Source organism: Sinocyclocheilus grahami, unplaced genomic scaffold, assembly GCF_001515645.1.
Source record: "Sinocyclocheilus grahami isolate Dianchi unplaced genomic scaffold, SAMN03320097.WGS_v1.1 scaffold150.1, whole genome shotgun sequence".
NCBI classification, from domain to species: domain Eukaryota; kingdom Metazoa; phylum Chordata; class Actinopteri; order Cypriniformes; family Cyprinidae; genus Sinocyclocheilus; species Sinocyclocheilus grahami.
This window is the reverse complement of record NW_015505329.1, coordinates 1,302,268-1,314,809: the sequence shown is the minus strand read 5'-3', so window position 1 is coordinate 1,314,809 and position 12,542 is coordinate 1,302,268. Positions and strand designations below refer to the sequence as shown.

The following is a 12,542-nucleotide window of genomic DNA, read 5'->3' as shown; positions in this document are numbered from 1 at the left end:
AGTTATTTTAACAATTTTTTAAAAATTATTATTTCACAATATTACTGTTTTACTGTATTTTTCATTAAATAAATGTAGGCTTGATGATCATAAAATACTTCTTTAAAAACCATAAAAAAAATCTGTTTTTTGTCTAAAAATATCTTAACCTTTATCAAAATAAATATATAAATTTTTACTCAATAAATTGTTTCCCAATAATACTAATTATATTCCAAAAATATGGAAGTTTTGCTTTAGTTGCTTTCAGATGGGTTAACTATAAATGAATGCAAAAACAACAAAAACGTCTTGGTTACGTATGGTAACCCTCGTTCCCTGAAGGAGGGAACAGGACGGGCTGGGTAGCTCAAGCCAGGCTCCCAGACACCACGCTAGTGGCATCAATGGAACTACAGGCGTACCCGCAGTGGGACAGCGAGAAAAAACGCAGGGACCCGGCCCAGGTGTCTCGTAGCCGGTCCGAGGCGGGGTCTGGTGTGTGTAACACTGACCTGCGTTCGAGCAGAGGGTGCATGGGTAGTCCGTTGGTTCGTCCTCCCGATCCACCCACTGCTGCTTACTGGCAAGAGAGGAGGGTGAGTGTCATACGCACTAGATCATCCACAACCCCCCGTCCCCTCTGGGGACCCAGAAATAGAGGAATTGCTCTTTGTCGAGAATTTGGGTACCCCCTATTTGGTGGAAAAAGATGAAAAGATTCTCCGCCCGGCCCTCCTCCGGGGGAGGGAGTGGTGTGCTCACCATCTCCTGAAGAGCACGTCCCTCCACCTCTGGAGGGACCACGGTGGAGAACCGCTGGGCAAGTTCTCCACCGTGTCTCCACCGCTCCCGGACCACCATAGTAGACATCGCACGACCCAGAGACCACGCCGTAACCTTCGTCACTCGTGGCGCGAGGTCCGCCGCGGTTCGGAGGTATGATATATAGTTCGGAGTTCGACCGCTCCACCGGGGGGACCCTTGTAACCCCCTAGCTGCCCCACCATCGAGGGTGGTGAGGGAGGAGGATCCAGCAAATCAGTTTCCGGCAGTAAAACGGTGCCATCCACGGCCTGTTGAGCTCCTCATGCACCTCCGGGAAAAAAGGCACCAAGGCGGGGCGCTGAGAACCAGCGCGGACCACCCCGAGAACCAACATTGTCTATAGCAAGACCCACATCGTCTTTATAAAGACGTAACGTCAAGTTTGCTAAGCAACGTCGTCTTTAGAAAGACGCACCCGAATTTGCTCTTTTAGGGGAAAAAGCTCTTTTAGCGTGCTGAGGTGCACAGGGGAGATGATCATCTGCAACACAAACAGGGGGTAGTGCAGCCTGATGTGTGCAACCCACTCGACACGGGAAACCACCACCGCTGAAGCGCCGTACCGCCAACACGAAGAGCTCTCCAAGAGCGCGCTGAACTCGTTCAGTCTTCTTCTCTCAGAGTAGTCAGGAGCAGAACGATGTGATCACTCGGCTCCGAAGCGAAAAGCTGAATATGCGCTGCATCTGCTGCCTACTTATACTTACGCTGTGATCAGCAGCAGCTGGATGCAATAATCGCATGCCAATGTGCATTGGCTCATTTAGTTTACACTCGAAGTAGATTGGTCCCTCTAAGCGAGATCCCAATTTCGTCGGTCATCCGACGTGACGTCGGGAGTGACCGACTGAAAGGGAACTCTTATGAAAGCAGGCGCTGCAGGGGACACTGCAGGAGTTTTCTAATCTTAAACAAAAATATGCAGCTGAAAATGCTTTCAAATGAAGCCAAGATGCAACTGACTAACTTTAATAAACCTACAGTGGCGTACGCCTCCTAAAATTTCCAGCAATCGAGATGCTAGATTCTTGACGAATGTCCCAGAAATCCAGAACACAGTCTCAACATCAAACCTCCCGAGAAGTGTCGAGCATACTCACACAGAATATAGAAGTAATGCTAGAAAGACACAGAGAGCCCTGAGGAAAGTGTTATTTCTCAGAGGTTGCTCTTTCAAAGCTCAGGAGGATTTGAGATATGTTTCATTTAGGTATCAGCTTCGTCTCTGATGTTCCTCCTGAAATTCCTTAGTAGAAAAAAAACGTAACTTGCTGTACAGTATGATTAAAATGACTGCAATTAGCATAGTTTAGATTAATCATAAATTATAATGCAAATTCTAAACTATTTATATGCACTATGATACAACATGGGGTAATTTGATGACGACATACAATGTTAAACAGAACGTAGTAAACGATACATTCAGTTTCACATAATATTTACAAAAAAAGCAGTATGAGAAAGGCAGTATAGAGTATAGAGTGCAGTATTCAGAAGTGTACTAGTACTCCATTCTGTACAGTCAAAAAGACTGTGTCAGTGGGGGATGGATTGAGATAAGAACAGAAGGAATGAAAGTAAAAGAGGAAACTCATGCTGTTTAGATTAATCATAAATTATAATGCAAATTCTAAACTATTTATATGCACTATGATACAACATGGGGTAATTTGATGACGACATACAATGTTAAACAGAACGTAGTAAACGATACATTCAGTTTCACATAATATTTACAAAAAAAGCAGTATGAGAAAGGCAGTATAGAGTATAGAGTGCAGTATTCAGAAGTGTACTAGTACTCCATTCTGTACAGTCAAAAAGACTGTGTGTCAGTGGGGGATGGATTGAGATAAGAACAGAAGGAATGAAAGTAAAAGAGGAAACTCATGCTGTTTTTGGGTCAGTGCATGCAGCGCTGCATACAGATGTGCACAGAGACGAGTGTGTGATTCTTAGAAGCTTTTTAAGAGTGTAAATGCATAATTTTGGCTCATTGCATGTACATACAATGATTTGTATTTTTAATATGTCTAAAATAAGTATTTTATACACACTGAAGCTGCATTTATTTAATTAAAAATACAATAAAAATAGAACTGCTGTGAAATATTATTACAATTTAAAATAGTTTGTATTTTAATATATTTTAAAATATCCCTGTGATCAAAGCTGAATTTTCAGCATCATTACTCTAGTCTTCTGTGTCACATGTTCCTTCAGAAATCATTCTAATATGCTGATTTGCTGCTCAAGAAACATTTATTATTATTATTGTGGAAACCTTTTTAAGTATTCTTTGATGAAAGTTCAAAAGAACAGCATTTATTTGAAATGGAAATCTTTTGTAACATTATAAATGTCTTTTCTGTCACCTTTGATCAATTTAATATATATTTAGTATAATTTAAGCTTCAAAAGAGATTAAAAAAGCCCAATAAAAGTTGTACTTTTGATGCATTCACTTTATTCACTTCTGAAGTTATACCACAGCTTTGTTTGAGGAACAGACTAAAATGTAAATTGTTATTCACTGATAATTTTCCCTCTTCAGTGCTTGAATCTCCCATGTGCATATTTAATCTTTTCAGGTGAAGATGCAATATATGACCTCGGAAGACTTGAAATATAGTTGTCTGGACTGCTTTTATGGGGCTTCAACGGTGTATTTTTGATATTTTTCAAGATATGAATGTGAACTGTAGAACAAGTCTCATATTTGGCACGATATCAGTGTAAGTAATAATGAGTGTTTCATTTGTGCGGGAACTATTTCTTTAAAGAAGAAAAATCTGTGCATGTTAGCTGGAATCAAACAGACAGCTTGTCAGTAAGAAGAGACGGTGTAGTGTGTCACGCAGAGACAGAAGTCATTATTCAGCTGAACTTAATTAACTCATGTTAGACTGACACATAATGACAGGAAATAAGAACCAAGACATTGTTGAGTGTTACTTCACTCAACAATGTGCTCATTCAAATGTATGATTTCTCTTTCAAACACGAGTTGAGGCCTGAACAAGCAGATACAAAGACTTATGCATTATCTGAATAAAAGCCACGAGGGGCCATGCATTACTGTGATTTTACCATGAGGAAGGGAGAAGCTTTTATGAAACAGAGAAAGCTGAATTATGATGTAAGATCATTTTTTTTATTCCATGAACAGACCTTTAGAGTCTTTTTTGGGGTGTTTTTAAGCACAACGTGAAGCAGAGCATATAAAACCTATTTAACTGTGCTAAAATTACCGTAACGCACTGCCTTTCATGGTTTATTGCTTCTTTATATTCATTTTAGTTATTTCAAAGTGCTTCACAGCCTACAAACATGGAGCAAAAGAACAAGAAAAACAAACATCATTGGCCAAGCTAGTAAATATGATAAATAACAGGATAAAATGACAATTTAAAATTATTTTTGAAATTACTTTTTATATCTACAGAAAGCACAGTCTCTCTATCGTTCTTCCACAAACACAGAGCCTTGTTGTCAGTGCTGCCTTGCTACTTAATCAATAAAATCTTCAAAAATAGCAACGTTACCAGTGTGTGCCACTGAGAAATGTAGTTAACATAATAATGCTGCTTTTTGTAGAGAAGTTACAACACAACACTGCTGAGAGCCGCAGTAATCACAAACACACACACTCGCTCTCTCTACTGCAAAGAAACAGCTCAAACCTCCATTACTAGTGCTAAATGACACGCTGGAGTTAGTAATGGAAGTCTGAGTGACTCTTTCAAAGTAGCAACAATGGCTTCAGCTATTTCAAGAAGTGTTGAAGAACAAAAACTAAAAATATGGTACCCTGGTATGAGCAGAATAATTGACAGTGGACATTAGAATTATTAAAAAAAATAAACAGCTGCATTCAATAATCCAGAGTCGGGAGCCAATTATTCCTTACATGAAATAGTTGTAAAACGAGCAATGTGATAAAAAAAACACACCAATTAAACCATAAACTGTGGCATAATAATAATAATAATAATAATAATGATTAAATCAACAACACAAACAAAAACAAAATAATTATTAATAATAATATTAAATTATTATTATTACTATTATTAACAACAATACAAACAAAAACAACAACAATAATAGTATTATTAATAAGAAACTATTATATTTATAAGAATTAAATATTAAATACAAAATAATGATATATGTATTTATTTATTATGATATAGTATTAATAATAATAATAATAATAATAATAATAATAATGAAAACAACATCAATACAAACTAAAAATTATATTAATAATATAAAATAATTATATTTATAATAAAATATCAAATTAAAAACAACTTTGTATTTATTACAAAGTAATCTATTTATCTATTTTAATATTAATAATTAAATGTATTATTATTAAAACTATAAAAACTAAAACAATAATATTAATTATTCTTAATATTATATTTAGAATAACAATATTAAATACATAATAATAATATAATCTATTTATTTATTATGAAATAAAAATAAATAATATGGATGGATAGATAGAATAATTCTGCCAAGTATTATAGTTTAGTAGCATGACTATAAGTTTCAGTACACTCACCTGAGCAGTGAGGCTGAGAGCCGCTCCATTGGCCGTTCAGCTGGCAGGTGCGGGTGGATTCACCAATCAAAACTCGGTCTTCTAAACACCTGTAGTGAACTGTAGAACCGAAGCTGAATTTATCCCCCATCACAACCGCATGAGGAGGAGATCCAGTGTGACCACAGTCCACCTCTGCAGGAGAACACCATCAACCAACAGTCAGTGGAGACTACTTTCTTTAGCCAGATATTTTCTTTTGCATTTCTTTAAGCTTTAATATTTAAGACAACATGGTAACAATGCTTAGATTACAGTAGATTTAAAGGGATAGTTCACCCAAAAATGAAAATTCTGTCATTAATTACTCATCCTCAATGTCGCTAATTACTCATTAATTACTCACCCACAATGTCGTTCCAAACCCGTAAGACCTTTGTTCATCTTTGGAACACAAATGAAGATATTTTTGATGAAATCCGAGAGCTTTTCACCATTCACAAGAGTACCACGATGCATACGTGTGATGACAATGAACGACATTTTCATTTTTGGGTGAACTATCCCTTTAATTATTGTCGTCATAAAATGATTATTAATATAACATTATATTCAAGTAATTCAAGTTTACATTACATGTTGTTAAAGCAGACAGATGTGGAATATGTGGAATATTTTCAACATTGATTTTTGGTGGAAATCCTGAAAAATATACAAAACATGACTGAATGACAATGAAAGCTGACTCATTTTGACTTTGTAAATGATTGGCGTTTCCAAATCCGCTGAAATGTGCAGCTCTTCTGTGAAGGTCTGCAGGCACAGATTCTGTGTGGGTCTGGCTGTAACCCTCTCAGAGGATGTCACGAAAAACAAGTGCTGCGTGGGAGAATTTTAGCAAAGAGGAAACAAACCTCGTACAATGCAATATTTGCAAGATTACAAAGAACGCATCTCTAAAGCACTGCTTTCGAATAACTTGACCGCCTTCAACAATAAGCTGTCTGCACCAACAAGACAACTAAATAAATCACATTAGTCAAATGGATTACACTTTTAATTCTTTTATAATGTTTTTTGGTCATTTCTGGAGCTTGTGCTATATATAAAAGAGCACATGGGTTTGGATCTGGTAAATAATGACCATTAAAATTTCAGAGTGAAATTGCATTTGACTATTTCATTCTGTCTAATTGCTGAGAAAAAGCCAGCAGTAGTTGATTTGTGTAGTGTGCAGTTGCGCACATCCCAGCGACATTAATTCAGCTCTTGTGAGCTGCTGAAGAAACACACATAAGCTCTTCATTTCAATTTAGCTAAGCTTCTTTTCAGGCCTGTTTTTGACGTTTGCTTTCTTTTGAATTGGAAATGCACCTGAATAAAACCGAGGAGGTTACAATTTTCATAATATTCATCAGGCTGACGGGGGAAAAGAGGATGCTTATTAAAATTCCCAGTTTAAGAGCAGCAAGCAGCCTCTGTCGGCTAAGCAAAGTGCAGAATTACCTTGTGTACACTTGAGAGAAAAACAAGACTAATAGCTAGCTAGCAGGATTGCTGCCTTTCCTTCACGTTGTAAGTAGCGTGGTGGAAACGGACAAGAAACAGTCAAATTCAAGTTTGAAGCAATTACAGGGACAGAGATGGAAAGCGAGAGCGGGAGGCAATTACTATCTCTCACAGGCAAATGAACACGAGCCTCCGCTTCACTCGCTCTTGACCTCAATACTCCTCGTTTTGCCAAACCCAAGGAAAGGTGCGTTAAATTCACTGCTGTCCACTGCAGAAACTCATCGTGTCTGTGCTGGAAAACTTTGAAGGCTTTTAAATGGACAGCGAAGACTTCATCATAAGAGCTCTTTGAACCGAACGCTGCACTCGACTGCATGTTGGCTAACCTGTGACATTTTCCCTCGGCGTCTCAGATGGAAAGTGTTCAAAGATTGTCAATGATAAAGAGTCAAAATAATGAGAAATAAAGTGTTGGGAGAGAACCCACACAGACGTACCCAGGCATTCTGGTAATGGCTTGTCCCAGTAACCCACGGGCTGGCAGGTTAGGACCGATGACCCAAAGAGGTAATAGCCGGGATTGCAGTCATAGGACACCACGGTTCCGAAAGTGAAGTTCCCGTACTCAATTTTGCTCTTCCTGATTGAGTTGGCTGGTATACCGGGATCCGTGCAGTTGACAACTGAAGAAAGCAAACAGACGCCAAAAAAGAAAAAATGAGAGTCACTGTATAATGGAGAGTGTTGCAATTGTCTCAGTAATTCTTCATTTCAGAAATAAAATACAAAATACACAATTATAATCTAAACATTGATGGAGATGATTATATTTCTCATCTTTTTAAGTGGGAGAACTTGCACAATTGGTGGCTGACTAAATACTTTTTTGCCCCAGTGTATATATCAGAATAGATCTCTATGAAAGATAACCTGGAGGATTTTTCACGTTTGAAGAGGTTTTAGCAATTGGCAGGAACCTTGAAAAACACCTTGTGAGTCTGAAACCTGTATAAACTTTTGAAACCATTACACTGCTGATGAAAATTACAGGCCTCTCTCATCTTTTTAAGTGGGAGAACTTGCACAATTGGTGGCTGACTAAATACTTTTTTGCCCCAGTGTATTTATCAGAATAGATCTCTATGAAAGATAACCTGGAGGAGTTTGAAGAGGTTTTAGCAATTGGCAGGAACCTTGAAAAACACCTTGTGAGTCTGAAACCTGTATAAACTTTTGAAACCATTACACTGTATGTCATTCTTTAAGTGTCTGTGGAGAATTTCCGACATGAAGTATAAACATTTCCTGAATAAACTTTTTTTTTTTTTTTGTGCTTCCATATATTCTCTACCAAGTCAAGACATTGACATTTTTGTATCTTTGGTGTCACGAGCTGCCACAGAAACGACACATAACTGTCTATGGAGTCACACCACATGAATTATTACACAAATGAGATTTGAGAGGAAGATTTTCAGTGAACAACAACTCACATTTCAGTTGTTTCTTTTTGAGTTTCAAAAATTCAAAAATCTATCAAAATATTAATCTACTTTTAAAATACTTTTATGATTATGTTACAGTGTTTAAAATCGGATGGATGCTGCAAGGTGGTTAAACAGTTACGTTAAATCTAGGCTTTACTTTATATAGTAATTGTAATGCTAACCTAAAATGAAATACAAATTTTAAAAGATGTCTAAAAAAAAGACAGTGGACACTGTTAGTCAACTACTATATCACTGAAGCTGCATAAAAAAACTATAACGTAAAAAATACAGCGTTACACTAAGCTTCTTCAACCATATGGTGAGATAAAACCACTTATGTGTTCATAAATATTAAACAAAACCAAATTCCAGTCATGTAATCAAGCCAACATCACTGCTGATCACTTCATCCGGTCTGTTGTCAGAATCAAGCACTACAGACGATCCTCTGAGACACTCATAATCACGCCGCTAACAAAGCAGAGATTAGATTCAAAACATACATCTTACTGATTTGCAGGGCTACTCTGTTGCTATTCAGACCATGTCTGAATGAGATACTGTTGGCTGAAAAGAGGGCCAGAGGGTTGAAATTGGTCATTCCTTTTTTAACTGCGGCAGCCAGAAAGTCATTTCCATCAGCGCCACAGTGCTTAAATTTCACTATAATGAGAAAAGAAGTCATTTGGTCCAAACCTCGGCATGTGGGCAGCTGCTGGCTCCATTGACGGTCCGCCTGGCACTGCGCTTGAGACGGGCCTTCCAGAATGTAGCCGTTATTACAGAAGAAGGTCACCACATCATTCAGGTTGAAGCCGTCGCCAACAGTACGGCCATAGATTGGGCTGCCCGGATGACCGCAGCTAACGGCTGCACCGCAAAGGAGAAAATTACTGTTACCTACCAGTCAAAAGTCTGAATACACCAACTTATTCTGTAATATTACTACACTGAATTACTACAATTTTCACTCAAAAATAGCTGGTAAATTTCACAAACAATTAAAAAGAAATTGCAAGTATCACACTGAATTAAACTGAATTAGTATTTTCTTACATGCTCCAATAACTCATTTTGGTTACACTTTATTTCGATAGTCCACTTTAGACATTCTATTAACTATAAGTAACTTTGTAACTACATGTCAACTACCTGTCAACTAATTCTCATTAATTTGCAACTACATGTCTACTAACTTTCAGAGTAGACTGTTAGGGTAGGTTTAGGGTTAGTAGAATAAGTTGACAAAGAAAGTGTTAGAAGATATTAAGCAGACAGTCTACTAATACTCTACTAACTGCTAGTTGACATGTAGTTGCAAAGTTACTAACTGTTAATAGAATGTCTAAAGTGGACTATCGAAATAAAGTGTTACCCTCATTTTTAGTGTATTTTAATGCATTTATGTTTAAAATAAAAATCGATAAAAAATGCAAATGTTTATCTTTAAATCCAGCCGTCATATGAACAATTAGTCATACTGATTTACTTTCATGAAGCTGAAGTACTTAAAACTTTCTTAATTTCAAGATATCACTGAAAGCAGTAAACGAGTCAATACAATGATTCAGTGAGCTTATTCTGTCAGAGATTCGTCATACTGATGTAAACCGGTCATACAGTGAATTTGTGTGTCCTTTAAATTGATTCATTCAAAAGAGCTGGCTGATAAGACTCAGTGGTTTGTGAATTGGGCTGCAATGTTTATCTTGCATGCTTTTGATTCACTGAGAAGAACCACTTATAGAGTCGTTTGTTTATGAATTGGACTATACTGAAGTGCTGCAAGTCTTTCATCTTTCTAATTTACTAAAAAAAAAAATGTTGAAAAAAGTAATTCGATCGTGAATTGGACTATACTGACGTGCTTTACGTCTTTGATTCACTAAAAAGAACCGTTCAGAAGAGTGATTTGTTTGTGAATCGGACTGTTCTTTTCACACTGCATACTTTTGATTCACTAAAAAGAACCACTCAAAAGAGTCGTTTAGTGGTGAATTGGACCATATTGGACGTGCCGTATGTCTTTGATTCACTACAAAGAACCGACTCATACAATTCATTTAATTGCAAATTAGAGTATCACATGCTCTTCACTTTCAATTCATACTGCAGATTCATATTCACTATTCAGGTTAATGTTTTCTTTTGCCATGACATTAGAAACACTTCATCAAATTTCACAAATGGAAGTCTGCTAATTATGTAGGAACAGCCCCCCAAAAACCATTTGAAAATAGTAGCTTTAGAAGAAATTCATATGAAAATGTGTGTTCTAATTTCAAACATTTTCTAGATTAAAAGGTTTTTATGATGAGAATTCAGTCAGTTGTGTCCTTAACTTTTGTCTACTGGCATAATTTAATCAATTTGTAGAATATGAATCTCCAATGCTTGACAAGAAAAATTTTAATGCAACTTGTATGAAAACATTTATCTAAGCAGCTTTGCGTTCCGGCAGTCACAAATAAAACAAGGAAAACATCCAAATCACCCACACAAAATCAGGTGGTGTTGGTGTTTTCCTTCATCAAATGTTTCATTGGTAAAGTCAGGATTTGTGTGTGATGCCTGTCATGGGCTGAATAGGGGGTTTGCCTGCATTACATGTCAAACTAATCCTCTTGGCTGCAAACCAAACTTCCCCCGACGCGTATTACTCATGTACTGTGGAGAGAACTCACACACGCAGGATGGGAGCTGGCCGGACCAGTTGTGATCCTGTTGGCAGATGCGCACAGAGGAACCAATGAGTCGGAAACCCGGATTGCACTGGTAAACTACCGTGTCCCTGTAGCCGAAGTTTTCACCGATCACTTGACCATTCACAATCCTTTCCGGAGAGCCGCAGTGGCCGGCTGGGGGAAAAACATTGAGAATATATATAATATATACAACAAATATAATGAGAATCTGAAATGTTATTTGAGCAGCAAATCAGCATATTAGACTGATTTCTGAAGGATGATGTGACACTGAAGTCTGGAGTGATTATGCTGAAAATTCAGCTTTGATCACAGGCATAAATTACATTTTTCCAATACATTCAAATACAGAATGGTTATTTTAAATTATAATAATATTTCACAATTTTACTGTATTTTTAATAAAATATATTGATGAGTATAGTCTCCTTTTCAAAAAATGCATATCTATCTATCTATCTACAATTATTATTATTATAATTTTAAAATAGCTTGTCTGTTTCTTCCTATTTATAAATGTTGACAAATTTAACACTGCTGTTGGATACCTGAAATACCTCAAGCACTGTAGTTTCTATCTTTGGTCTATTCTTTTCATTTGTTTTATTGCTTTGTTTCTCAGTTTTTATCACCGACTATTTACTTAATTCATTACTTGACTTTTTTTTGCTGAGGGTAATAAATGCAATAAAAACTACCTTCATTCCTTATTCCTAAATAAATAAAAATTGCCCTAAAGAATTACTTATGGATAATTAGGAATTTGGAGTTAAGTGGAATCTGATTCACAACCATAATCTTTATACTTGTGAAAATTCTCATGTCTAGTTCAGCCTGTGATTTGATGGGGACATTATTGTAGGATGATGTCCTACTTGAGGAAATCACATTGTGTGTGGTGTGGTGAATAGAGATATTCATAATCCACCCACAGACAATGAGTGTTCAATCCCCACAACAGATACTGCAATATCGATGCATCCGAGGATCAACACAACGGATCTGAAGACTCTTTTGGTGGACAAAGTAATGCACAACACTGTCTTACTCAGAGAAGATGTGATGAGAGACAAAGACCGATGGGCAAATGGAGAGCTGTCAAGGTTTTTTTCTCTCAGATGTGATTGATGACAGAACTCAGCAGAGGCTGGCACACTTCACAGAGCACTGAGTCCGCTGAACTACTACAGAAATCATTTCGTCACCTCTGTCCCTCCAGAGCGTTCTCTCACTTCATTTTCTGTTGCACAGGTCGGACAAGAAATTATTCTCTTACACAAAGACACTCATGCAATCTGTGCAAACACAACAGAGAAACCTTCCACAAAGACCTCCTAGTATACTGTCTACATAGCCAGCTGCCTTTTAAGGTTGCATCCTGACCGAAATGGAACATCATAGGTGATTGAACATTCTACACTGAAAGGAGCTTGTAGAATTTGTTGAACAGCAGCAACAATAGCATGTTGC

The 12,542-nt window shown here is 37.1% G+C and overlaps 1 protein-coding gene across 1 annotated transcript in view; it reads right to left on the bottom strand.

Moving 5' to 3' along the window:
• LOC107592166 (CUB and sushi domain-containing protein 3-like) overlaps window positions 1–12,542 on the bottom strand; it is a 223,387-nt gene that overhangs the window by 47,221 nt on the left and 163,624 nt on the right. Inside the window, exons 48-51 of the mRNA XM_016281569.1 lie at window positions 11,052–11,225; window positions 9,064–9,237; window positions 7,375–7,560; window positions 5,387–5,560 (exon numbers count right to left, since the gene is read on the bottom strand). Coding sequence (XP_016137055.1) covers window positions 5,387–5,560; window positions 7,375–7,560; window positions 9,064–9,237; window positions 11,052–11,225 — 708 coding nt within the window. The remainder of the gene's footprint in view (window positions 1–5,386; window positions 5,561–7,374; window positions 7,561–9,063; window positions 9,238–11,051; window positions 11,226–12,542) is intronic.